The sequence below is a fragment of the Phymastichus coffea genome, unplaced genomic scaffold, assembly GCF_024137745.1.
Source record: "Phymastichus coffea isolate CEN01 unplaced genomic scaffold, Cenicafe_Pcof_1.1 PCOF00096, whole genome shotgun sequence".
Taxonomy (NCBI): Eukaryota; Metazoa; Arthropoda; class Insecta; order Hymenoptera; family Eulophidae; genus Phymastichus; species Phymastichus coffea.
Window position 1 is genome coordinate 20880 of NW_026706907.1, and position 26095 is coordinate 46974.

The window sequence follows — 26095 nt, forward strand, 5'->3', positions numbered from 1 at the left end:
CGACCGGTTTTGCAGCGAGATTGCTACCTATGCTGCGAGTCTGCAAATCAAACAACAGTTGCCGTTCGCTCGTCGGTCGGTCGTGACGTAGCAGTCGTAGGTTTTGCGGTTTCGTGTACGTTTCTCGCGCGTTCGCATCACGAAAAACCGTTGCCAAGAAGATGATCGCGGTGTGGTTTTAGTGAGTGATCAAGTAGAATTGTATGGCGTTGCTTTGTGTTGAACGCTGCTATCACCGTAGCAACGCGACTTCCGCGCGCGCCACGGATCGTAACTGGCGCAGACGTTGTTGTTGATCTTACAATCGGAGATTACTGTTGAATCGGCAGCCCTTTGCCGCAGGTGTTCCAATCAATGAGTTTGTGCGTCGAAAAATTTTGATAATTAGCGATGATGATCCAATAATCCGTCTGTACAATTAAAAAATCAAGGAAAAGGTTATGGTTCCGTAGCGAGGTAAACAAAGGAAAAAGAGCTAAGGACGGGGCCCAGCTCGTAAACACACGAGTGGCCCGCAACCGATGACAATCTAACCTAGAAAAGGGTCCTGCTGCCCTTTCTCGGTTTCGCTGCAGCGATTCCGAGAGAAGCAGGTCAAAAAGGCTGCTCGTAGTGGCTACCGCGATCGAGGGAAAAATGGAATAGTAGATGGTATCAAGCAGGTAGAGCAGCAGCAGGACAAGGAGGAGGAGTTGGCGGCCGAGGAGAAAGGAAGGAAGGACAAAGACGGGGGAGAAGGGAGCATTTTCCGGGCGCTCGGCCGCCAGATCGAGGCTCTCAACTCTCAAGGTAAAGTCGCAAATGTTGACGGCCGCGCTTTGTCGTTTGTTTTCGCGATCTCCGCAGCCGCGGTGGGGGAGCGGGAGGTGGTGCGACAGCGCGCCGTTAACGCGCCGCCAAACGGCTCGATCGCAGGGAAGCGCGCACGTTTCGCTGCATTACAAAATGCCGCGCGAAAAACGCTCGCTCGGAAATAAACCAGTTCTCCCTCCGCAAGTTTCTCGCACTCGCGTTGGCTTTGTTTTGGCCCCTGAGCGCTTTTTCTCGAGTAACGTGCGCGCATTCCGCGCGGCCCGGCTCGCAGTCCGTCTCGGAAAGCGAAACACGTTTCTCGCTGGTGGCGCGCCTTCTGTCCGCCCGTCGATCGCTCTTCCACGGCGAGTGCTCGAGTACCCGATTTCGTAAAAGATGTCCCACCGACTTTCGCGTCCGCGCGCACCAGGTAGCGACAGTTGGGTCGTCTCGGAGCGGCGGGGGGGAATCTCCCCCGCGAAGCGAGAGTGGACCCGAGCGTCCGTCTTCGTGGCCCAAACGTGCCTGCTAATCTTGATCTCCGCCCACTGGACAGCTCGAGCGACCCTTAGCGTCTCTCGTTGTCCTATGACCATTTGCGTTGTTCACGATTTGCGATGGCCTTGGCGCGGCGGTCTTTGGCTTTCGCGCGGATAAATAATCGTTGAGCTGCACGTCAGAGTCGCTCTATTTCTTATTTTTTCTTTCGGCAGAACTTTGCGTCTTGTAACTACAGTGCCAAAGATTTACATTCAAATCGCGATCGATTTTGCAAGTTGTCGAAAATGGTCAAGTCCACCGATCTCGTATTCTCAATGGATCCCCGCACTGTGCAATACGGTTCCCATCGATATCAGCGCAATCCAACCAAGCGCCGGACGAAACGTCTCCTTCGCTCGCGCTCGACGGCACGTACTTTTGCGCATTAGTTCCGCGTTGGAGCCTCGCCGTGTACCTCGTACGCGCGGCTCCGTATTTTCCGGCGCACACCGAGGGAATTTCCACGGGCTCGCGGCAACGTGACTCACGCGGCTCGGTGGGGCCGGACTACGCGCGCGACGAAGACGCGAGAGGGGAGCGCCTCGCGCGGTCCTAATACGGACGCCTCCGGCAAGCGCATCGAGCGCAGGCGAGCGGCGCGCGGGAGCGTCGACGGTCCGTCGCCATCGACGTGGTCCCGGCAGCGCTTCCGATGCGCCGCGGGCGTCGTCCGCGCACGTGGCCCGGGACTCGCCAAGTGGACGCGGCGTGGGCAGCGACAGGTGGACCGGGCCGGTCGCGCGCTAACGGCTCGGGCGAGCCGTCTCCCTTTTGCGCCTCGTTGCCGCGTACCCTGCCCCGCTCACGGACCATCCTCTGACCTGCCAAAGCTTCGAGCGCCTAGTCGGCTCTCGAGATGCGGCCAGCCTCGCGTTTGCCCCGGCCCCCTCTGAACGGCGCGTTGCCCCTCTCTTCCTCCCTCTCACCGCCGAGCCCCGCGGGCTCGCGCGGCGTTGGTTCATCCACCTCTCGCACTCGCGCGCTCTCCCTCCCTGCCGCCACCGCCGCCGCCGCCGCCACGTCTTCCGGACGAGCCTTACTTTCAGCGCTATCAACGAGGTCTTGCGCAATTGACCTCGGACGAGCAGCCTCGGCTCCTCCGCCAACCAGTTTCTTCTCCCACGACCGTTGATTCGGCTCTGACGCGCCGGCGAATCTGGCGAGCGGATCGACCGATCTGCCGAGCCGGCGCGGCCGATCCGCGAGTGAAAGTGCCGCAGCGCCGAGATGGCCTCGGAGAGCGCCCCGGCTCGAAAGCAAACGGCGCCGCGGCGGCGGGCGGCGCGGCGGGGGGAGGCGGCGCGCCTCGGCCGAAGCAGAGCGTGCGGCCCCGCGGAGCGCGCGCTCCGACGCCTCGCCGCGCCGGCAATCCGACACTCGTCCGTGGCCGAGGGCTTCGCGGCGGCAGCGCGCGGGCTTCAGGACGACCGGCAGAGGTGCGCGCCAACGACCTCCGCGTGGCGATCTCGGGCGTCGTCGCCGGCCCCGGCGAAGCCAAACGAGCGCGAGAGCGTCGTCGGCGCGCGCCCCGTCAACAGGTTCGCGCGGCGGAGCTGCCGCCCTGTTCACTGACCTCCCCCTGCCGCGAGCCTCGGCTCTTGCACTCGGCGCATCGATCGACGCCGCGGCCGGCCGCAGGTGCGTTGAACTTGGCCGGCGCTCGGGCAGCAGCCGCCGCTGCAACTGGGTCATTGGTGCGGGCTCGGTCCCGAGAGCCGCGCGCGGTGGGAATCCGCCCCGAGATCCACTCTCGTAGTCGCGCTCGTGGCCCGCGGCGCCGATTCCCGCCGCCTTTCGCGCGCTCAGTTCTCCGGCCGCCGCGCCGCGAGTGCCCGCGAGCCGGTCTCCGCGGATGACCGGTTCGCCGGTGGGCGCGAGGGCGAGCTCCTTCTCCGCAGCGTCGGCCTGCGGGCTTAAATTTAGGCCTGACCCACATGCGCGCCAGCTTCGCCTCGAGTCGGCCGGCCGTTCATCCGTGAAAATCGAGCGTCGCGGCCCCTCTATAAATAGTCGGCGATTGCATCAGCGCCCGGTCGCGCGACGCCGCTGTCGACGGACTCGCAGCGCGCGCGCGCGCGCCAAAGGAAAGTAAGGACGAGCGGCGAACCGCTAGGCTCCGCGCGCCGCTGCGCGCACAAAGAGGCGCCGCGGGGAGCGAGAGGAAGGCGCGCCGGTCACCGAGCGCGGCAGCGCCTCCTCCTCCTCCTCCGCGCGCCGCGCCTCTCTCCGATGCATAACGGTGGTTCCGCGCCCGCGGACCGGTTCGTCGCTCCGCGTCTCCGCGCTGATCGGCCGCCGCTCGTTCTCGCCGGCGCACGTCGGTCCAGTCGAATCGCGATCGGACTGCGATCCGCTCGTCGCGCCGACGTGCCTATTGTTAGCCGGCGAGCGCGCGCGTAAACCTCCGCGCGCTCGTTAAGTCGCGCGGGATCGACAATGGAGCGCGACCCACTTCCAAACGACTCCTTTATGCAGCTGTCGTCGCGAGAGAGACAGCTGTGTTTGTCGCCGCGCGCAGCCGAGCTTTTCTCCTCGCGGCTATTTTTAATTGGCGCGCGCGCGCGTTCGAGTCGAGTCTCCAGCCGCTCGGCGTCGTCCAAGAGGCACGCGCTCCTTCGGGAAAGTGGCTCGCGGCCTAAAGATCGAACGATTCGACGGCTTCTCGGCTGCCTGGCGGCGCTTGCGAGGGTGGGCGGGCTGGCGCGAGCGCGTCGATGAGTCATCCGCGACGATTACGCCAGCCTCGACGGAAATCCCACTCGGAGTGCTCTCGGGGCACTGCTCCGCGGAGCTGTTCGATCGAGCGCACCGCCCGCGTGTCGGGCACACCCCGGGCGGAGACAAAGCCTCGCGTCGCCGGCGCCCGGACTCTCTCCGAAGCGCGGCGTGACGAGACCGCGAGCCCATCCGGCGCGGGCGATCGCGTGCAGTCGGCCGTGCTGCGCACCGCTCGAACGAGCTCGCGGCGTACGCCGGTCGTGGCGAGCCGGCCAAAGAGAGCGAGCGGCGCGGGGGGGAGCAGTGCTCGACCCGTAAGATCGATCGAGGCGATCGAGCTGGTCAACTGGCGCTCGCACGCGGTTCGGCGGACCTTCCCACGCGAGGCGCGAGGCACTGCCGCGCGCGGGCATTATCATAACTCGATACTACGGCGTCGCGCGAGTACGTCGACCCGCGGCCGCGCGCGCCGCCGAGCATTATCCTCTGGCGCCCTGCTCTTCGACGCGCGAGCCCTCTTTGTTTTTCTCGCTCTCGCCCGTAGGTCGCCGCGGCGGGTTATCGCTCCGTCGGCGCGGTCGCGTCGATCACCCGGAATTACTTTCGATGACGCCCGCTCGCACGTGCGCGCCGCGCTCCTCTGCAGCGCCGGAGAGTCCCGGATCGAGTGCCGCGGTCTCGCGGTAAAGCGCAGGCCGACGGCGACTCTTCCCGACCGAGCTTTTCGCCCTCGGTTGCTCGGCGCTCGGGGCCTGCGCGCCGGGAGGAGAGCTCTGTAGTGCGTCGGCGGTCGCGGGTTCGACGTCGATCGCCGCTCCGCGCTAGGAGCCTCGAATAGACTTTGTTCGGCCGTGGCGACAAATGACGCAGCTATTAATAAAAAGCTGCAGCTTGCCGGGAAGCGAACGGGGCGGGGAGAGGAGAAGCCTAGTGGCGAATCGTCGGTGCAACGACCCTCGAAAAGTCGCCGTTCGAGAGCTTGCCGCGACTCGCCGCGCGTCATCGAGGAGGGGAGGACTGAGGCAAGAGCAGACAATGCGCCGCCCGACAGGGAAAATCAGCCGGAGCTATTACTCGGAGCAACATCCGACAAAGAGCCTCGGTGGCTCTGCTTTCGGTATAATCACCGCGCGAAAATCAACGGACAAAGAAATCCCGAGAGGAAATCCTCGTACTCGGCGGCGAGAGACTGAGAGAAAGAGAGAAAGAGCGAGTCGACGGCTCTCGGCTCTGATGCGTTCGTTCACTCCTTTATAAATATAACAGAGTAGGCCGAAAGCGAGCGAGCGAAGCAGAGTCGTCGTCGGGCGTCCAGCGTCGAGCGTCGGCTTCTCTCTCGTCGCTGCGCCACTCTCTCGCGGAGACCTTCTCCGAGTCTATTTTTTTTTCCGAATACTAGCGCCGTCGCCGCCGTCTGTCTTTCGCGATGTCTATTCGAGCGCTGTCTGGCTGGCCGGGTAATGAGTTCTTCTTGCGCCACCCTCGACTCAACTTCCGTCCGTCGGCTTCTCTCACTCTCTCTCTCTCTCTATCTCTCTTTCTCACTCTCGCCATTGCCTGTAAACCCGCTGAGCCGACTGCTCGTGTACTCACGCTTTGTGCATCTCCGATTTCAGATTCTCGGACTACGCTTGCTCCACTTGGGATGCCGCTCGCCGTGTAAGGTAAGACGCTTCATCTGCCCGCGAGCGCCGAGAGCAGCCTGCGAATTACGCCGCCCGTCGCCTCTTCCCGCGACTCACTCGGCAGCGCGTTCGGAAGCGCGCGCACGCAATCGTAATCGGAGCAAGTCTATCTTGGACTTTTATCCTCGCGGACGGGCCGCGAGGATGCGGCGGCGGCCGCGGCGGCGGCTGCCGTTGTGACGTCGCGCGCGCGCGCGCCTCGATAAGATAAACGGTGCCGCGACGAGTCACTCGCGGTCCCTCGTCCGGCGCGGCGTATCCTCCTGGTTTTCCCCGAGACCGGACGCCACCGAAGCCCACGTCCCGCACTCGCCCTGGAAGTGGAAGCGCTCCGCGCCCTGTGGTGCTCGTCTCCCCGGGCCGTATCCCCGCGCGGTCACTCGGCTTTGTTGCGCTTCGCTTTCGCGCTCTCTGGCGGCCGTCGAGATAGCGATCGACGGTTCGGCCTCTTGAAATTACTGGCCAGAAGTGGGTCGACCCGATTTTCGCTTATCGCCAGTGTGCCATCGGACTGAAAGCGAGAGCAGGCGACTCGACGCGACAGTCGAACCAGTGGCGCGCGCGCGCGCGCTCTCGGATTCTTCGAGGCATGCCTGCTTTCTTTCGTTTTTTCGCGGAACTCGCGTGACGGAGCGAGCTTTCGCGAGTCAATTCCGCGTTCGTCCGAAGGCACGGGCGCGCAGCCAGAGACGAACTGTGGGCGCGGCGCGGTGCATAATGGAAGTGCGTCCCGGTTAGAAACAAACAAACGCGTTGGATATAGCGGCCAGTCGGAGGATTATTCGCGAGATCAGCATAGAAAAACAGTGCCCGCGAGCCGCTTCGATCGAGCGGCTCTCGAACGGGAGCGCAGCGCGCCTTCCAGCGGTCGGCTTCAATGGACAGCTCGGCATTGTCAAATCAGTCGATTTAGAGTCGAATTGTAATCGACGCTGCCGGATACGGGTCGGGCGGCTCTTTCAGCAGCGACGTTCGCGTTGTCGGGGCTCGTTGTTGCCAGCGATTACGCCGACGTCGTCAACGTCAGCCGGTCAAAGTGTTCCGGGGATAAAAAAGGCAGACGAGTGGCGGCTGTCGCGACACGACACCTGTGCGCGCACGCGGATGTCGCGAAATTGAAAAAGGAGGGGCGGGGACGGGGAGAGGCCGCAGTGTCAAGGCCGCGCCGACGGCGTCCCGCCGCGCGCAATCGATGCGAGCCCTTACCCAAGACGCTGGCTCGGCTGCACCGGCGCAGTTGCCACGGGAGCCCGGCCCCGCGGCCCCTTCGCGGTTCGCCACTGGCGAGCGCGGTCCAGTGCGCCGCGCGCCTCCGCTCGCGGCACGAGAGCCCACCGATGACGTCGTCGACCGGCCGCCGCAAGACCAGCTACACGCGGCTGTTGGCCGTCTGGCTGCGCCGGCTGGGCGACGTCCGCGCCGCGAGTTGGCTGATGGACGTGTTTCAGGGGCCGAGCGCGCAGCAGCAGCAGTCAGCGGCGATGGCGATGGCGAGCCAGCCCGCGGGCGGCTCGGGCCCGCTGAGCTTCATAGGCTGCATGAGAGAGGCCTCGCCACCGCCGCCGCCGCCGCCGCCGCCGCCGCCGCCGCCCTTCGACGACCAGCCCCGGCAGCAGCAGCAGCAGCAGCAGCATCATCAGCAGTCCCGGCAGCAGCCCCAGAGGCCGCGGGCCCTGCCGCCCAATCACCGCGCCTTCGACTCGACGCCCAAAGGTCAGTAGCAGCGCTCGCTCCGCGCCGAAGGACTGGCGATGCGCGAACGGCGCGAACGGCGCGACCCTGACCGTGCTCCACTTTCGGTCGCGCGCCTCGGCTCCGGCGACGCGCGTGCGCTCGCTGCCGCGGCGACATCGATCGCCTCCACGACGGGCCAGCCGCCCCGACGGCGCTGACGTCCGCGACGATAGCCGCGGGAATCGGCGAGCTGCGCGAGCAATCGATCGTCGTCGTCGTCGTCGTCGCCGTCGTCGAGTGCGCGAGGCCGCGGCGCGAACAATGGAAAAATCGATGCGTAGCTGGCATCCGCAACGGTACATTGACGAGCGCGGCTTGCCTACGGCTTCCCCTGACGCGTTCGCCAGCTACTCGCGATCCATCTCTCGCACGACCGACCGGCTATGCCGTCGCTGAGCGGCGGTGGCGGCAGCGACGCGGCTAATCTTATCGATGGAATTCATTATTGACGCCAAGTCGATCGCGCTGGCAGTCGTTCCACAGCTCGCGCTCGCGCGATTTCGTCGCCATGCTCGACGCGTTCGACAAACTGTTCGATGGTAATTGTCGCCAAGCTCACGGGCTTCTCTCCTCCGGCCGCCGGTCCCGCGAGTCTCGAACGACACCCGGCCACCACCAGTCTTGTTTACTCCAGCCGTGCAGCTGTGCCGAGTGCTCGACAACTTATTACGCTTGACAAGTGGTCTGACGCGCGCGACACGCCTGGCAACGACTCTCGTCGCGGCCGACCTCTCATTGGCATTCATCGACGCGCGCGAGCGCGCACGACCACTGAACGCTTCGAGTCGATCGCAACGTCGGGTCGGTTATCGCGCGATCGTCCCCCCCCCCCCCCCCCCCCCGCGGACGATAACAGGCTCGACGTTGCGCTCTCGTCATTCCGACATTCTCGTGGATCACTAGTGCGCGAGCGTCGAGACGAAAGGGCCAGCGCGGATAGCAGTCGCCTGCGCGCTGCGGTGAGCCGCCGTCGTCGACGGATGTGTCGGACGACTAATCAGCCGGCGGGCCGACTGCCCGCGATCCCCTTCCGCGACGTCCGCGACGGCGGCGCACTGGCCCCGTCGATGGCGAGAGCGCCGACTGACCGTCGCTTGGTGTGTTGGACAGAGCCGAAGAAGCGCCGCTTCCACCCGCTGCGCGGCCTCAGGCGCATCTTCCGCAAGAAGAGCCGGGGCGCGGCGGACTCGCGGCCCCCCGACGACGAGCCTGGCGCCGAGGCGGCCGCGCCGGCGACTCGCCACGACCGGCAGGAGGCGACGCCGCGGCCCGACGAGATCCGCAGCCGCAGCGCCAGTGAGCTGCTCACGGACGCGTGCGACGATCCAGATCGGTGAGTCGAGCGCCCGCGCGCTCCTGCCCCCCGCCCCAGGGCCGACTCACGCGGCTGACTCGCTTTGCAGACCGTTCCCGCGCCACCGGGGCCTCGGCGAGTCCTTCGCCAGCCTGCAGCGCAACAGCGCCCAGCTGTCGGTGTCGCACGACAGCGTCTTCCCCGGCGAGGCGGCCCACGCGCGGCCCCTCTGCGCCCTGGACGCGCAGCCCAGCAGCAGCAGCAACGGCAGCAGCCTCGAGGTGAGTGCGCGTCCATCGGCCGCGAGCCGCGCCACGAGACGGTGACTTTCTTTCGCCTATCAGAACGGAACGTCGAACGCCGATTTTCGCTGCACTCCTTTTCCTCGCGCGGCTCGCCTACGTCGATTCAAATTTCCACGCCGCGGTGCAGTCCGCCGGTTGGATCGGCCGCCGGCTCGCGTCCATTTTCACGATTCGAAAATGGCAGCGGACGCTTCGTACTTTCTACCTGCGATCGCGAGGCGAGAAGGCTTAATTGCAGCGCGCGCCGCGCGCGGATCGCTCGATGAAAGGCGCGGATACGCGCGCGCGGCCCGAGACCCCATCGCTGGACGCCCAACCACGCCGGACACGCGTGTTGCGCGCTCGGCGTGGCCGGCGCGATCGAGGAGGCCCGCAGCCCACGCGGAAGCGCCGGACAGCGATGCGGGCGAGCGCCGCGACGCTACGCTACGCGTGGAGCTTCTCGAACGGATCGACACGGTGATCGAGAGCCGGAACCAGATTTCCGCGGGCGCGACGAGCGGCGACGGCCTAACTGCCCCCCCGCACGCGAGCGTCGCGCGCGCGATCGCTCGTCGCGCTCTCGGCCGGTCTGGGCACGGCCGGCGCCGCGTTGCGCAACGCCGCGACATTGACGACTGCATCAGCAATTCGAGCGGCCAGGCCGCGCCGCGCGCCGCCAACGAACGATGGATCGCTTCGGCGCGCGCGCGAGCGTCGCGGCGATCGATCGCCTCCCGGGGCGCGCGCGGAGCTTCCGGCGCTCCGACGACCGGGCCGCGCTATCGGCGGGAAGAGCGCGGGTGCGCGCGGCGAGATAAAGGCGGCCGACGCAAGGCCGGCTCGCGCTCTCCGCATCCGCGCCGACTGCAGTCGCGTCTTGGACGCCCGCGCGGTCGCAGCTCTCGGCGCTGTCGTCGCTGTCGGGGGAAGGCCCGCGCCATTGTTCCCCGCGAGTCTTCCGGCTCCGGTCGCCCGTGCCTCGTCGCTGGCGCGGAGCGCGGATGCTCGCACAGGTGCCGTCGACGGCGGTGCGCGGCGCGCCCGCGTGACTCCGCGAGGGCCCCGAGGACTCAGCCCGGATGAAGCGCTTCAGGCGGCTCGTCGCTGGAATGGGGGTAACTGTTGCGCTCGAGGCGTCGGCATCGCCAGCAAATCGCAGCGAGCCCGCCGCCGAGGCTCCACGGCGCGCGCGTCGGCCGCGTCGTCGGAGCGGCCAGAAACAATGGGCGAGGCATTTTTCCCACAGCTGTCGGCCGCCCGTAATTTCGCGATTACGGCAGAGGTAAACCAGCGCTAATGAATCAGCCGAGCTGCTGGCTGGCAGGCGAGAGACACGGCGGGGCGAGCGCGCGCTTTGCTGGCGATTACGCGTCGCGTCGCGCGCACGCGATTGACTTTGTCGAGCTGCGTCGTACTGCGCGTGAGAGCCATCGAAGGGAAAGTGACGCGGTCTGTTTTTCTGCTGTCCACAGAACCGCTTCTCCGGACGGGGCAAGAGCGCCAGCAGCGGCGGCACTGTCGCCGAGGACGCACAAGCAGCAGTGAGTAATCCAGCGCGCAGCGATTGCGCGTCCTTTGTGAGCCGCGTTGCCGATTGGCTTCTCTCGAGCGTCGCTGTAGCGGCACGGCCGTCGTGCCAATTGCACGTCTCCGCGGGCGACGCGGGCGACGCGGGCGACGCGGGCGACGGGCCTTTCAGCGAGAAGCGATCGAGCATCGGCGCACGAGCGGAGCTTCGATTGCAGTGACGTCATCGTGCGCGTCGATCGCGGTCTGTCATTAGAGAGCGCGTGCGCTGCACGCCGAGGAGACCTTGAAAATCGTTGGAGCGCATAAAGCGCGCGATTGCTGACTGCGCGCTGCCGCTCGCGGACTCGTGGCAACCTGTGAGATTCGGAGCGCTCGGCCGAGCCGCGACTCGGCTTCGACGATCTCGACGAATGCCCCCCGCGCGGGCATCGCAGCGGGCAGACCGAGCGACCGGCCGTCGGACGAGCGCGGAAAAAGCAGCGGCAGCATCGACAACCTGTTAGACGCAGCCTCGGAAAATGCGGCTGCTCCCGACTCGGCCCGTGCGTGCGTCGGTCCGCGTGTCGCGCGCACGCGCCCTCGTTGTGCACATTAACGTTTTTTCCCCGTTACTCGGCCCGAGCTTTCTTACCTGTGGTTTCTCCGCGAGAGAACTCGCGCGCTCGGCCTCCCATCTTGCGCCACGACTCGCTACTCTCTCTGTACGTCTCTCTCTTCTCCCGCCCCCCTCCCGCCCTCCTCGCTTTCGTCGGTACGCACACGAGCTGCGACGTAGCGATTCGTCTTGCGCGGCGCGGCGCAAGCGCGACTCCCCGGAGAGCCGCAAGCCCGCGCACGACCGCCGATAAGGTAGAGAGCGCGAGCGCCAGTCGTTCCGGGTAATGCAGCGATCCAACGATTCTCTTCTAACGTCGGCGAGTGGCAAGAGCAGATGGCTCTCGGCGCGCGCTCCGACGTCCGAGTCGAAAGCGCGCGGCAGCTGGCGAGCGAAGGTGCAGCCGAGCCGCTGGGCGCCGGAAGACGCTTTCTCCCCGTCGCGGCGAGCTTTCGGCCGCGGCCTCGCCTCGGGTCGGCGACCTCGACTCGGCCGAAAGCAGATTCGGCCACGCGGCCGACGGAGGAAGCAGCCCCCGGCGGCGAGCAGCGCCGCGAGTGGGCGCAGCGCGAGCGGCGCTGCTCGTCCGCTGCTCGCGCCGCGCCGCGCCGAGCCTCCAGTCCAGTTCGCCGCGCAGCGAGCGCGCACGCCGCGCCGCCGTCCCAGCTCCGTCGCGCTCGCCCGCCCGCGAGCGCGCGCCCGTGATGCCGCCCCGGGCCTGGCGCCGCCGCTGCTCGCACCTCCAGTGACCAACCGTGAGCCAGCCTCCGGTCGCCGTCGTCCGGCGAGAGCCTTACCGTCGGTCCAGTTTCACTCGGCAGGGCTGTCGGGCCAGTGGTCGGTGGTGCCAAGTGTCGGCCGGCCGTTGTCTCTTGCTCTCTTCCGGTGGCGCGCAATCGCGCGGGCTTTCGCGGCAATTAGTGACGACATCCTCTCTCTTCGCCTCGAGCGCGCTAATGATACCAGTGACGAAACTCGGGGCCGCTGGCCGCGCGGCGATATCTCTCGATCTCTTTATCCACCCGCCGGCGCTCCTTCTCGACGGGCGACTCTCTCGGCCAATTTTCACCGCTGCGCCGGGATCGACGCCGGCGATCACGCGGCGCACGCGGCGCACGCGGCGCACGCGGCGCACGCGGCGCACGCGACGGGTTGCCGGCGCAAAGGACGAGTCGCGAGCGCGCGTCGCTCGGCGAGAAAGCGAGCCGACTCGAGCGAGCGAGCCGTGCGCCGGTGCAGCGGCTCGATTTCGCGCTCTCGCGCGGATTTTCGCCTTTTATGCAACCGACTTTGACCGATCCGCTAATGAGCCGTTCGCCCGGCGCAGCGACGCTTTACTTCCCCTATCCGATGCCTCCGCGTGCCTGCGTTCGCCCTCCCGATCCTATCCCGGCTAATTAGGCGTTGATGAACATTCGCTGCTTCATCTTAACGGCCTGTTTATACAGTGAGAGTCGACAGCGAGCGATACTCGCTCGAAGTCGCACTCTCGAGTCCGGGAGAAACGGGAGGGCCAAGCATTGGAGGCAAGCACAGGCAGAGTCGGTCGTCCGCAGTCGCGAATCCCAATCTCGATTGGCTCTCGTCGCCTGGTCCGATTCGCCTTGAAAAATCAACCGTCGTCGTCGGTCTGCAGGCGGCTCGGAAGTCGCAAACGCGAAACCGAGCGGATACACAGTGCACGAAGCCGCGCGGGCGCTGGCGATAATTCGGGCATTGTGCTCGTCTCGGCCGAACGACCCGCCGTTAAAAAACAGAAGCGAGGGAGGCATCTTTTTGTCGAGCTGCGCGACCACGCGACGCGACCGCATATTTCCCGGCGACAATGGCGCGGAAACGCGAGCGTGCGCTACATTTCCGACGCGCGTTCCCCGGTTCCGTAGGCCTCCGCGCGTTACAGCACCGATGGAATCGCGCGACCGTGGCGCGCCTGCCTACCCTCGATTGACCTTGATGAATGCTGCGTGCCTCTCGGTATCAGCGACGTTCTCAGACCATTAACGCTGATCAAGTGCGTGCGATTCTCCCGCGCTCGGCTTCTTCCGTCGGCACGGCGGTGCCTATCGTCGCGGCGGCACCGTTCGCTCGGCGAGGAGGAAAGATTGGAGCGACTCCTACGCAACGGCCCTCGTCGGAGTTCGAATAAGAGCAGGTCGCGCACGCATCGCATTTGCGCTGCTTCAGCGAACGATCGACTTTGAGACGTCGCAAGGCTTTCTTGTCTCGACGGAGGACGAGACTCCTCCGGCAATTCCGATATCTCGATACCTCGGTGTCGTAATGCAGCGGGCGCTCCGTCTTGAGAAAACCAGCCCGCGAGGCGGGTCGGACGCGTCGTCGGCGGCCGGCACGCGACTGCAGACAGCCGCGGTCACCGAGACGTCGATGGGACTGGCGCGCGCCCGCCGTGCGGCGATCGACAACGGCGCGTCAGCTGCTCGAACGCGTCGCGCGCGCAAAGACCTCCTTGGACCCGGGGACTCGAGGCGCGCGAGCCGCGGATAACGGCAGCGCGCCGTCGCGCGAAGGGGGACGCGCGTTGGCGTCGCGGGCCCCCGCGGCTCGCGACGTAGATGGCCGGCGCGGGGCCGCCCGCGCGATGAGTCACGCGCCGAGGCTGCTCGAGCGGTCGCGTCGCGCTCGACGCTCCTGCCCAGCCCCGCGATCTCTTTTGTTGCGCGCGGCTTTCACTTCCTCCTCGCGCGCTATCCAGCCAAGCCAATTGTGTTTGCTCAAACCATCCAGATTAGTTGGCCAATTATCTAATCGACTTTCCTTTCGATAGCCTGCCCATCTGAATTTCACGAGTGACGCAAGTGCCTCGCTCCTCCGCTACCTCGCTGCTCGAGTAATCGAGCAATTTTCGAAAGTGCGCAGCGCGCTCGGCGCGGAGCACTCGACGCTCCGCCGGAGAAACAAACGGGCCGCGCGAGTGCGCGCGTGTTTTTCAAGCGCGAGGCCGTCGCGTCGAGCGACGTCAGCGGCCGGAAAATCGATTCGAGCGCAGCTCGGCACTGTCGACTGAAATTGAACCGAGGCTCTCGTACTCTCTGGAGGCTCCGTTTTCACATTGTTTTTCTGGCCGACACGACTGTCGCACGGCAGGCCCGCAAAAATGGTGGTGTCGCATCGCGAGAGCAGCATCTCGTCCAACATCCGCGCGATAATCGAGCAGCTGAACTTGAACCCAGTGGGGACACGTCGCCTGCTGGATCCCCGAGTCAACGGCATCGATCACGCGCTCAAGCAGCAACAGCAGCAGCAGCAGCACCAAGGGCCGCCGAGCAGGGCCAGAGTGACGATCGGCGTGTACGGCTTGAGGCAACAAGTGGAGGGCCAGCTGCAGATCTTCCGCAACGAGCAGCAGCCGACGCCGCGGAACGCGAACCGGAAGACGGAGGCGAGGCCACGGCAGAGGATCCCAGCGCGGATCGACGTCGACGACGAGGAGGTTGCGCAATTTAGCTGTAGCGCAAGCTCGCGAGAGGAAGCCCTTGCGGCGGAGCGCCCGTCGGTCGGGGAAGTCTAACAAGCGCGGGGCACTCGCAGCAAAGGGGCTTAGCGAGCACCGAACGTCGGCTTCGCTGGGAAAGGCGTTGATCGCTGCACACAAAGACGCGCGTAGACCGGTCTCTCGCTCTCCTTCCCACTCTGCGTTTACCGTTAACCGCGCTCGGCTTGACTCGGCGCCGCTGAAGCAGCCGCGAGCGCACGGGCGCCCGTCGCACGTGCGCTCGCCTAGGCCCGTTCCACGGCTTTGTTTGCTATTCGACGCGCTGCCGGGAGTCGCCGTCGCCGCGAGCTGCGCCTGACCCGGACTACGATCGGCGCCCGCGAAACCGATCGGCCACGCTTCCCCTGGTCTCCAGGCGCGCGGCCGAGCTAACCGCTTCACGTTTGTCCTCAGGCTTCGCGGAGGGACGAGCCCGCGCCGCCGAGCGGCGCCTCGCTCGCCGAGGGCCCGCCCGGCTCGCCGCCCAGGCAGGATTTACGTATGTATCGACTAGCCCACGGCCGTGGTTGGCCGCTGCACGGCCCGGGTCTCACGCGCCACTCCCGTGTGCGCTTCTGTTGCAGCCGAGCTGAAGAGCGGCCAGCTGAGCCACTCGGCGGCACTGCATCGGATCTCGGTGCGCCCGAGGAACCGACGACCGCCCCGGCGCGGCAACTCCAGCGGCCCGCCGCGCCCGGATGGCGCCTCCGAGGACTCGAGCGACGCGCCGGACAGCCTGGAAGGCGCCCCGGACGGCGAGGTCGGCGCCAGCCCAGCCGACCGCAGGCCTGCGCCCGTGCTGCGCCAGTCCTCGAGCGGCTCGAGGAGCTCGACCGCGCCGGAGCCCGAGGGGCCGCCCGCTGCGCGGCGGCGCACCACCGCCGCCGCCGCCTCGCCCGACAGCCTCGAGGCCGGCCTGGACGCGAGCCCGCCGCCGCCGCCGCCGCCGCCCGCGGAGCCCGGTGAGCCGCCCCGGCCCTCGCCGAGGAGCGCGGAGCCGCGTTCGCCCGGGCGCGGGCCCGCCGCCCCCGGCCGGCCCTGCCGGTCGCCCGACAGCCTTGAGGGCGCCGCTCCGCCCGACCGCCTCAGCAAGTCCAGCGAGGGCTTCGACAAGCTCTCGGACCCGGAGGACGCGTCGAGCACCGGCAGGCCGGTGCCCGCCAAGCGCCTGCTGCTCCAGCCCATCTCCAAGTCGCAGGAGCGCGTCTGCTGCGCCAGGTCGTCCGACAGCCTGGAGGCGGCGCTGCGGGCTCTCGAGGCCGGCGGCGACGCGCCGGGCGCCGCGGAGCGGCGGCGCAGCAGTTTCGAGATCGGGCCCGGGGCGCACAAGCCCGTGCACAAGCTCATGTCCAAGTCGACCGAGTGCTTCGAGGCGACGCTGCACGAGCGCCAGGCGCTGCGCCGCGCCCGGCCCGGCGCCGAGCTGGACAAGCCCGCCAGGCCGAGCCTCTCCGAGGTGAACCTTTCGCGGGGTGGCAGCCGGCGCGGCAAGCTGCTGCTGCTGCTGCTGTCCAAGTCGTCCGAGAGCTGCGACGCCGCCGCGGGCGCGCCGCCCGCGGCCCAGGACCGGCCGCTCGACGGCTGCTGGAGGCCGAGCCGCCGGCCCCTCCACTCGTCCGAGAGCTCCGACAACCCGGAGCTCGACGACACCTGCCGGCTGGAGCAGCGGGCCAAGGAGCGCAGGCGGTCCGCGGCCGCCGGCTGGGCGCTCGGCGCCGCCGGCTCGCCGGACGAGCAGCGCAGCGCCGTCGGGCCGCGGCGGAAGCTCGAGGCCGGCAGCAGCCTGCAGCGGAGCTCGGAGAGCTCGGAGCTGGGCAGCACCGACACCCTCGACTCCGAGCGGCGGAACACCGCCAAGTCGTCGGACAGCGAGGAAACGCTCGACAGTCTGGAGCGGGAGCTGCAAGAGCAGCCGGGCCACCACTGCTCGGAGCTGGACAGGCGCGACGAGGAGACCACCGAGAGCATCCTCGAGAGGCGCGAGAAGCTCGGGAGCGAGCAGCCGGAGCACGACCGGCTGGGCTCGTACTGGCGACGACGCGCCGACTCTCACGAGTCCAGGGACTCCGGCAACCTGGACATCCATCAGCTGCTGGCCTACAGCCTGGTCTCGCGCATCGCCCAGGAGAACGGCAACAACGACAACGTCCACCGCAATAACCAGCAGCAACACGAGGAGGATAAGGCCTCGTCGAAGACCGTCGGCTCCACTCCGCTGCTGGTCTACCCCAAAAAGAAACTGCACCAGCAGCACAGCCAGAACCAGCAGTCCAGCTCCGAGGAAAACAAGACTCTGAGCTCGACGATCAACAATCTTCTCTCGTCGCCGAACACGGACGAAGATCTGCAGAATATGCTTAACGGCAATATATCCGAGGTGTCGACCGACACCAAAAGCTTCAAGGAAAAACTCATCATGTTCGAGAAACTAGGCAAATGAGCCGATTATGGATTATTGTGAGATTTTTCATTAATTCTTCTTGTTTCTTCGATCGTTTATTTTCCTTGTCATATAGAGGTTACTGGTGCTGCACTCAATTCGCTCAATCGCTATTTTCATTTTTCTTGTCTACCTTGGCAAATCACCTTTTAATGCACAGTATTATACAAATCGCGAGACGACACTCGCAAAGAAAAAATCACACTCAAAGAATGAATGACAAATTAGATATTTTGTTGAGATATTTTCAGAGCTTTTTCTTTACTATCAAACTAATGTGCTTTTTCAAAATCTTCGATTGTACCAGTTCCAAATAAGTCTGTTATAATAACAAAATGTAGAACAGACTGTGTAAACATTTATATTGAGTTATGAAGTTTAAAATTATATGTATATGTGTCGCAAAATCTTTAGTTACTGTTTAGCTGCGAAAATTGCCGTTTTGAAAGTCTATCACGTTGAGTTTTACAAATACGTTGTTGATAAAATATATAAATTATCGGTCAATTACTTCGGTTCACGAGTGTTTCCAGTGAAATTTTATATCATTCACTAGTATGTTTTGATAAATTCTATACGAAACAAACATTTTCCTGTACGATGTGTTAAACTTCAATTGATTGTTAATATTTTACATAATAACTAACAAAGTGTTTCATTAACATTGTAAAACGTTTGTTTTTTGAGATTTACATTTGACGCTTTTTGCCTTAAGTTCTTTTTGGTTTTAAGTATTCGACGCTATCCAATTTTTTTCTATTACAAAAGCCGAGATAAAGGTGGCTATTTCTAGAGCCGTTAACTCGTGTGTACAGTAGTTCAGTTCACATTTAGTATACCTGTACGTATGTACTCGTAGTATCGTATTATTTTTCTGTAATGTTTCTCTTTATTTTGTAAATAGATGACCTCGTGTAATGTTCTTTTACTGTGTAATGGCGTAAGACAACTGCTAACGAACTATAAACCTAACAAAAATTAAAAAAAACGAACGATTTTCGACGAAATTATTAAGCCTCAAGTGCCTTACACACGAGCTCGAAAAATCAGAAAAGTGATGAATGAAGAGCGAGTTAAAAAAATTATAATGTTAGTGATAATCATCTATGAATAATAGATCTCTAAACAACTAAAAATGTAGAGCTTAGAAGTTTAGAACGACCATTGTTAGAAATTACAATTTTGCCGATTTTTTTATGTAAATAAAGCTGCCATCGCTATAATACGTTGACTTATTTGATCTTTTCATTATTCAATTTATCTTCATTGATCTGCAAGTTGATTGAAAATTGTGTAAGAAAACTTCTGTTGACGTTTATCAAATCAATGAAATCTTCGTAATCGATTGAATTCCAAATGCAAGAGAAAATATGTCGAGAAAAGAGAATTCATCTCTTTTAATAAATTTAAATTTTGACGATGCAAAAAACTGAAGCAGAATTTGTAAGTAGAAAAATACGGGTTAATTATTGAAAATGACCAAAAATAACGTAGGTAAACAGTTTTATTTAATCTACACTCATCGTCTTAAAGGTACATTTACAAAATATCTTACAAATACGCACATTGCACAATTTCGGAGAAATTCAAGTGACTGAAAATTGTCATCTGAAAATACACGTGTAAAGGACGATGAAATGTAAACAAGGATGATCTTACACAAAAAATGCTAAATCAAAAAAAGCATAATTTCCTCATTGGAACTTTCATAACTTGCATGAAAGTTGCATAAATTAAAAAAATGCTATCAAGGATTTAATGCAATTATTTCAGTATACACTTAATTACATATCGACAATCTTAGCCATCTTGATCAAGTATTTATTTTCAATCTATGAAAATACTTGATGTGCGCTAGGTGCTTTCACTATTAAAATAAAAAGTAGCCGTACGCATTTTTACATTAAAATCGATATTATTGAAAAAGCAACCGATTTTGTATCACAGGATATCTTGTCATCTTAGTATCATTCGCATTCATAACTGTGAAAATTTTCAGAATACAAAATAGGAATGTATTAGATTAATGTCACTCAATTTTTCGGTATCGTGTTTGATGTTATATTTAAAGTACATTTATTTTGTACAAAATCCTTGTCTCTATTTTCAAAAAACGAAATTTGCAGAAACTCCCTCCTTAACATGAAAAATATTTACTCATTCAACGTTGAAACGTATCATTATCGTGAAATTTCATTCTACCAACATCAATCTTTAATTCCTACATCCTTTCTCCAGTGATGAGCAAAAGCATTCATTTAATTATAAAATGAGCATATTGAAATCTTGACAAACGCATTATTTTAAAAATGAACATGCTATACAAATTTACAATCTTCGCTTATCGTGATCGTAAAGCGCCAAACGTATCAATTATATATAGCCATGTGAATATTATAAATTTAAGTTGTTTTATACAAAAAACTATGGGTTCGATTACTGTAAAACTTTCTGTTGAATACCTATAATGCGATTGACCTATACTTTCATAACAATTCACATTTTCTTCATCAACAATGAATAGAAAAAAATGCTATCAATAAGTGCTTTCGAGGATGTGGTTATTAGTAATTAACTTCTATCTCATAGCAGTGCAAGTCAAATTTTTGTGTACCAGGTACACTTACAAAAATTTAATTCGTGAAAATTCATTTCACAACAAAGAGTACACATGAGTACAACATATAAATAACTGCATTACAAGATATTAAGATAATGTTAAAACTGATAAATTGATATAAAGGAAACAATATGAAATATCGTGGCACGTTTGTACATTGGAGTTTATAGGAAATGTTAAATGAAAATATATTCTATGTTACACATCCAATATATTTTCATTGTATTCTCATAACTCATTTCATAAACAAGCCTGATATTAATATTCCTTCATTATCTTTGAACGCATTTCGCTGATAAATATCCAAGATATTTTTAAGAAAGCTTTTTCTTTTTTCTTTCAGTTTTTTTAACCAAATTATTTCGTTTAATTTTTTTTTATCCGCACTCGAAATTAAAGTTGAAAAATGAAGGAATAATTAAAAAGTAAAAAATTACAGTTCGTCGTGTATATCAGTGTTCTGTTCGACATTAGGATTACATAACGCAGGTGTTTCAAAGTCCATGGTATACTCGCACCTATTGGGCTCAGCAACGGCAGTTAGTTTATTCTCAATTCCACACTTGAGCGAGACGATGGTGTTTCTCGACGGACCATTCCAGCAGGTGAGACCGCGGTCATATTTAGCTTTAGCGTACTTGTTGACACCGTCCCCAATCCATTCATTCCACTGACCGAGGTTGACCTCGTTGCCACCGGATTTGGACCGCTGTGATGCTCTCCCATATAAGCACAGTGTGTACACATACTCGAGATCCGTATAGTCAAAACACTGGCCGTCCAGTGAAGCGAAGACTTCGTCGGGGCCGTAATCGCGCTCGACGCGTTCCTCGAGCTTGCGCATCTCGTTCAGGAGATCATGAACGTGACGCTCAGCTTCTTGGAACTTTTCTCGAGCTTCCTTTGCTTCATCAATAAGGGCTTGAGTTTCTTCGTCATATTGAACGGCAGGTTCCATCTCGGGTTCGGGTTCAGGCTGTTTCTCATCGTTGGTCTCTTCCACTTCACCGTCGTGGCCCTCTTCTTCATGTTCTTCGTCTTCGTGATCATCATCCTCGTGATGTTCATCGGAAGCGTCATGAGACTCATTATCGGACTGATCGTGCTCGCTCTCTTGAGCATTCTTCTTTTCGGCAACTTGAAAAATTCCTACAGGAATCAAATTCAATTACTTAAACTTTGAGGAAAAAATTCTAAGGAATATTTTAAAAACATAAACTTGCCTTTTTCTAGCATAAGGAATGGCTTGATATTTGTCCAGGCAGAATCAATAAATTCTTGCATTGTTAATTCTTCTTGATTGTTCAAGAAGAATAAAGCCTCTTCTCGACTAACCTCCCCATTACGGTCCTTGTCAAAAGTAACTCTAGTTTGCAACTCAGCTATCGTTACAGTACCACTAGAATCAGAGTCTAACATAAGAAAATATTCTTTAACTTCATTGTCAGAAATATCTTTTTCCTCCTCATGTTCAGGTGAAGGTGGAGGTTTATATTTCTCAAGAGCAGCAGCTTCACGTTCCTCTGCTCTTGTTTTTACAATTTCTTTCTCTTTCTTGGTCAGTTCAGCTTCTTCGTAGCTAGTACGATACTCTGCTAGTTTAGCTTGATTCTCTGTCTTGAGCTGCTTACCTTTTTGTATATATTCTAGTCGTATTTTATTACCCTCTTTGGCTAATTCAGCTGCACGCTGCGCTTCAAGCCAAGCTTCTTGTCCTAATTCATGGCAGTTATCTATGCATTGGACATCAGAAGAATACTCATCACTAGCATCACAGCAATCACAAATTCCATCGTTTACCCACGAAGAAGGAATATATGTTGCTTGATACCCTATAATAATAGATTACTAATTACAATACAATTACTAATGTAATATACAATTTATGAAGTCAGATTCAGAAATTATTTGCCACATTCAAGATAAAACAATGTAACACAACCAATCTTGCAGCATGTATTTTATATACTCATGAATGAAATAGAATACAATTTTGCTTTTAATAATGCATGTACGAGAAACACTTAAAAAATTTCAGCAACAGGGATATGTGAAAAACAGAAAATGTACAAACATCACTAAGAAATGTTATAAATTGGAAGTTGGAAGTGCCAGAAGAAATTTATTTTAGAGAAAAAAAAGCGGAAACAAAATGAAAAAAAGCATGCAACGAAGAAGCAATAGATAATTCACCTAAGTTTCCGCAATAGAAAGAACCATTGGTGCAGGCAGCGGTGCCAGGTTCATCGCTGCCGTCAGCACAGTCGCAGTAGTCATCATTAACTCTTTTGAAAGGTATAAGAAGGCTGCCGTCCAGGCATTCGAAATCTCTGTCAGGCGAGTAAAGAGAGCTTTTGGCGACAGGTATACCTCGGACACGTAGCAACTTGCCATCACTAGCCAGTGCTACGTGGCGCGCCAACGTCTCGAAGAAGACGGCAAGTGAGGTTAAGGTTAATACCGCAAGCCACTGCATCCTTAAGCCGGTCTCACAAGCTCTAAATTAATGCTCACGAGTACAGCCACTTCCTTCAACAATTGCGTTTGATCGTCTGCAAGATAAATTAGATGAGAAATTTAATTTCCGAAAAAATACCCAGATTTAAAGGTGAAAACTTGGAGGTTCGGTTTACCTCATGGAGACTGTATACAGGAGTCGGAACTCGGAGCACAATGTATGTATAAGCTGATAAGTGGTAACCGATCAAAAAGCTAAATCAAGACCAGAAGCCTTGTAGCTGTGGCGCCTCTCGTGGTGGTCACCGGCGAACCCATAAGTTACCGACGACTTGCCCAACAGCGAGTTACCAACATGCGGAGTAAGCGAATTATTGCGTGTACAAATCATTCATCGAATATATAGTTATTGAGATACAAGTAACAATTATAAAAATTCGAACATATACTTTGGCGCTTATTAAATGAATGAACCAAGGAACTTAAACCCAATCCAACCTCTCAGGATATCAATTAATATATGGATGATTCTTAGCAATTTAGATGGGCATATGCGCGCCGAGGCGTTTTCTTTCAACTAGTGCCACGCCTTTCGATATATCGTGCACTCTTGAATTTTATGACTGATTTCCACAGAAAAAAACCTCCAGGATCCATTAATTTATCACTTTTCCTGAATAGTTAATAACTTTTGATATATTTAATATTTTGAGATAAAAACTTTGAATTGAATAAAAAATTTGAACAACAATTATGCAAAATCTGGAAAAATTTATTGTGACTGTGTCTCTACATCAAATTATAGCCATCAAGAATCATCCATATATTGACTGGCATCCTGAGAAGTTAGATCAGGTTTTAAGTTCATTCATTTAATAAGCGCGAAAGTATATATACTTGTTAATAATTAATTTATACTAATTAATAATAATATATATAAATATAATAATAATACTAATTAATAATTAATTTATATACTTGTGAATCATCTACTTGTCTCGATATATAACTATATTGTTTCGATGAATGATTTGTACATGATAACTCACTTGCAGCAGTCTCCGCATGATATATATAGTAACTCACTGCTAGGGAAGCCGTCGGTAACTTATGGGTTCGCCGGTGACCACCACGAGAGGCGCTACAGCTAAAAGGCTCCTGGCGAAATACGCAGGTTACCAAAAATTAACACGAAGAGGATATGGCTGCTTCGTCTCCTTTATACAGTCTCCATTGTTTACCTGCACTGCTGAGCTGAGCACTCTCTCATTCTCTCTTCCTCAGTTTCTCTGTTTTTCTCTTTCTCTCTCTTCTTTCTCGGTTTCTCTCTTGCTCTCTCTTTCTTTCTCGGTTGATCTCTTTCTCTCTTCCTCTTTCTGTCTCTCTTTATGTAACAACATATAGATACACATAACGTGTACTATTCAAGGTTCTCAACGTAAAGACGGCGCGTATTTAGGGAGTATGGTGGATTGGTGGTAAGAGAAATACACATGAGAATCGTTTGAAACTTTGAAGGTAAGTGCATTAATGTGCTCGGAAACTGTGGTTCAAATTTCATGTACTTTCAGAACTTGGAAAACGAGATATTAGCGATTGAAAATAACATGTGATTTGATAAAGGGAAGGTGCACTTATTATTGTTTATAAAAGCATTCAAAAATTAAAAAATTTCAAAATCACATCCGGTCGCAAAAGTAACATTAAGAAACGTAAGAGACAAAAAATAAATAATTACGATGGCGAATATTTGAAAATTTGGAGGTTAAGCACGAGAATTGATGGCAAGCTTTGGACGCTCGCTATATCTTGAGTTTAGTTTAGTCCTATCGAAGCATCCTCTCAATTACCTGGGATCGTATTCGACGTAACCATACTCAAATTTTGTAGAGGAAGTATAGTTACACACGTATCGAGTACTGAAAAAACTTTCAAAGTCAACGCTATTGATTCGCACATGTCACAGATGATGCACGTTTGACAGCACTGAAGCAAGTAGTTATAATTAGAGATTGTGCACAAAAACAGTCCAGGAGCAAAGTCCTGACGCCCCGCGAGTCATGTCACAGATGAGCAAATAACGATGGGTTCCTACGCGGAGCTTGCGGGAAATGGAGAGATTGGTGCGATCGAGTGATTTCGCAGATTCGACTTGGGCGAAAGGTACGAAAAATCGGAGTTTGCCAACGAGTGCATTACCAATTGCTGTGCTGGTTGGGCATGAAAACAGTTGGTCGAGATAAAGAGATAAAGTTAGCTGTTTGGCGAGAACGCAGCGAACGAAACCGGAAAGCCAAAAGGGAAATAAAAGGCAAGTAGAAGGGAGCTGGCCTAACGCGCGAGCCTCTCTTCTCGGCTCCGAGTTCTCGTGTATACGTACACACGCATACGGACGCGCATATGTAGGTATACGTCCGCGCTCGTGCACCTCGCGCGCGCTCCTGAGATGCCGTTGCCAGCTGCAGTACGCGCCCAGTGAGACCTTCCGCCCCCTTTACGCTTCATCTTTTCCGCGACTCTAGCTGCGGGGCGCGCATACAACTCCACTGTCGCATTCGCCATGAGCGTTCCTTCGCCTCTTGTCCCGCGCACCTTGCCGCTCGTTATCCGCCAACGTTGTTGCGTTCAATCTCGCGACTCGCGATGCCCTAATTCCCAGTCAGAATTTATACGCACAGCTCTATTAACGGCTCTCTCTCTCTCTCTTTTATCGAAGGCCGCGATAAATTTGCGCGCGGAAGCCCCGTCCAAGCTTTACGTACGTACAGCTTGAGTCGCGAGTATCGCTTTCGCAGCAGCTATACGACACACCTCGTTAAGCATTCGTTTACTCGCTTCCGAAGATCAATTATCGGAAAGTTTTGCAGGATGCCAGGGAGGAAGCGGTAAAATGCAGCTGCGAATGACGCCGCTTCAGCGTTCCGTTGTCCTCTGTAACAACGATCAAAGCGAAATAGAAGTGTCGCTAATCCAAGTGAATCCGGATGCGAATGTTAACGGGCAGTTTGATACGGCGCGCATAGACTGCTGCCGGGCTTCTGTATCAAAACTCAAAGCCCTCGCGGCAAAGAGAAGAGAAGAAGAAGGCGAAAGGGTCACATGCGCGCGCGCTCGTAAAATACATAGAGCGAAGCGGGGGGAGGGGGAGGGGAGAGGGTGGCAAGGTGCAAGGATCGCTGTGGGAGCGAGTATAGGTATACGCGGAGGACAGTCGGGATGGGAGCGAGAGAGCAGCCGAGCAACGCCGAGGAGCGCCGAGTGGGCCGCGCGGCAGCCGAGATTCGACGAGCGCGCGCGCCGCGAGCCGAGTGATAGCAGCGGCGGTGGCGGCGGCGGCGGCGGCGGCGGCGGCAGCAGCAGCAGCAGCAGCAGCAGCAGCAGCAGCAGCAGCACGGCAGCTCGATCGCGACAGCGCTCGCGGCCTCAGTTCTCCCGCTGGCTTCGAGGGCAGCGCAAGCTCGCAGCAGGCCCGCAGAGCCAGTCTCCTCCGCGCAGCAGCCCGTTCATCGGCGTCGTCCGTCAGCTAGTCGAAGCGCGAGAGGGCGATGAGCCAGCCGCGGCGCCGCTGCCCACGATAAGCCGCGACTCCGCAAGCCCGCAGCGCCGCGTCACCGTCGCCGCCAGCGCGCGCGCGCGCGCTTTGTCTGGCCAGTCCGCGCCTCTCGGGCCGCGCCGCCGCTCCTCGTCCCCCTGGCCGTCGCTCGCCGGCAAGGCCGCGCGATGAGTGCTCGATCGGGCGCGCCGGTCGCCAGTGATGCAGTCGACGGCCGCCGCAGCTGGCAGCCCCCCCGCCGCCGCCGCCGCCGAGTCGCCGCCGCTCATCCGCAGGTGAGTAACCCACACTTGTAGTCGGTCGAGCGCTCGATCGTCGGCGTTGCGCAACGGCGGCACGCCGGCGATGCTCGGCCGA

At 57.6% G+C, this 26095-nt stretch overlaps 3 protein-coding genes across 8 annotated transcripts in view; 2 read left to right on the forward strand and 1 right to left on the reverse strand.

The window, feature by feature from the left end:
- Window positions 1-74: 74 nt before the first annotated feature.
- On the forward strand, window positions 75-18348 carry LOC131669777 (serine/arginine repetitive matrix protein 1-like). 5 transcript variants are annotated; one of them, XM_058944906.1, is made up of 9 exons: window positions 75-362; window positions 432-789; window positions 5667-5714; window positions 7184-7448; window positions 8580-8802; window positions 8873-9044; window positions 10523-10591; window positions 15083-15167; window positions 15253-18346. In XM_058944906.1, the coding sequence occupies exons 4-9, from the start codon at window positions 7217-7219 to the stop codon at window positions 17106-17108; spliced, it is 2637 nt and encodes an 878-aa protein (XP_058800889.1). In that variant the 5' UTR covers window positions 75-362; window positions 432-789; window positions 5667-5714; window positions 7184-7216; the 3' UTR covers window positions 17109-18346. The 5 variants fall into 5 exon arrangements, with proteins under 5 accessions (XP_058800889.1, XP_058800890.1, XP_058800891.1 ...); XM_058944908.1 differs by lacking the exon at window positions 75-362 and having other exon boundaries at window positions 695-789; window positions 15253-18347; XM_058944907.1 differs by lacking the exon at window positions 5667-5714 and having other exon boundaries at window positions 75-789.
- Window positions 18349-19003: 655 nt separating this feature from the next.
- Window positions 19004-22461, reverse strand: LOC131669778 (glucosidase 2 subunit beta). Its single transcript, XM_058944909.1, has 4 exons — window positions 22362-22461; window positions 21922-22280; window positions 20952-21560; window positions 19004-20877 (listed from the first exon to the last, which is right to left on the reverse strand). Exons 2-4 carry the CDS (start codon window positions 22202-22204, stop codon window positions 20162-20164), a joined length of 1608 nt encoding a protein of 535 aa, XP_058800892.1. The 5' UTR covers window positions 22205-22280; window positions 22362-22461; the 3' UTR covers window positions 19004-20161.
- A 3176-nt stretch (window positions 22462-25637) lies between these two features.
- LOC131669667 (chondroadherin-like protein) overlaps window positions 25638-26095 on the forward strand; it is a 66991-nt gene continuing 66533 nt past the window's right edge. For both annotated transcript variants that reach the window (XM_058944714.1, XM_058944715.1), the window contains exon 1: window positions 25638-26013. In XM_058944714.1, coding sequence (XP_058800697.1) covers window positions 25906-26013 — 108 coding nt within the window. In that variant the 5' untranslated portion in view covers window positions 25638-25905. The remainder of the gene's footprint in view (window positions 26014-26095) is intronic.

What these genes read in the sequence shown, in the direction of transcription:
- LOC131669778 (XM_058944909.1), bottom strand. Translation starts at nt 22,204, where the DNA reads ATGCAGTGGCTTGCGGTATTAACCTTAACCTCACTTGCCGTCTTCTTC. An exon ending in TTTCTATTGCGGAAACTTAG is followed by an intron (nt 21,561 to 21,921) that starts GTGAATTATCTA and finishes CTATTATTATAG; the next exon opens with GGTATCAAGCAACATATATT. An exon ending in ATTCCTTATGCTAGAAAAAG is followed by an intron (nt 20,878 to 20,951) that starts GCAAGTTTATGT and finishes TGATTCCTGTAG; the next exon opens with GAATTTTTCAAGTTGCCGAA.
- LOC131669777 (XM_058944904.1), top strand. Translation starts at nt 7,073, where the DNA reads ATGACGTCGTCGACCGGCCGCCGCAAGACCAGCTACACGCGGCTGTTG. An exon ending in CTTCGACTCGACGCCCAAAG is followed by an intron (nt 7,449 to 8,579) that starts GTCAGTAGCAGC and finishes TGTGTTGGACAG; the next exon opens with AGCCGAAGAAGCGCCGCTTC. An exon ending in GCAACGGCAGCAGCCTCGAG is followed by an intron (nt 9,045 to 10,522) that starts GTGAGTGCGCGT and finishes TGCTGTCCACAG; the next exon opens with AACCGCTTCTCCGGACGGGG.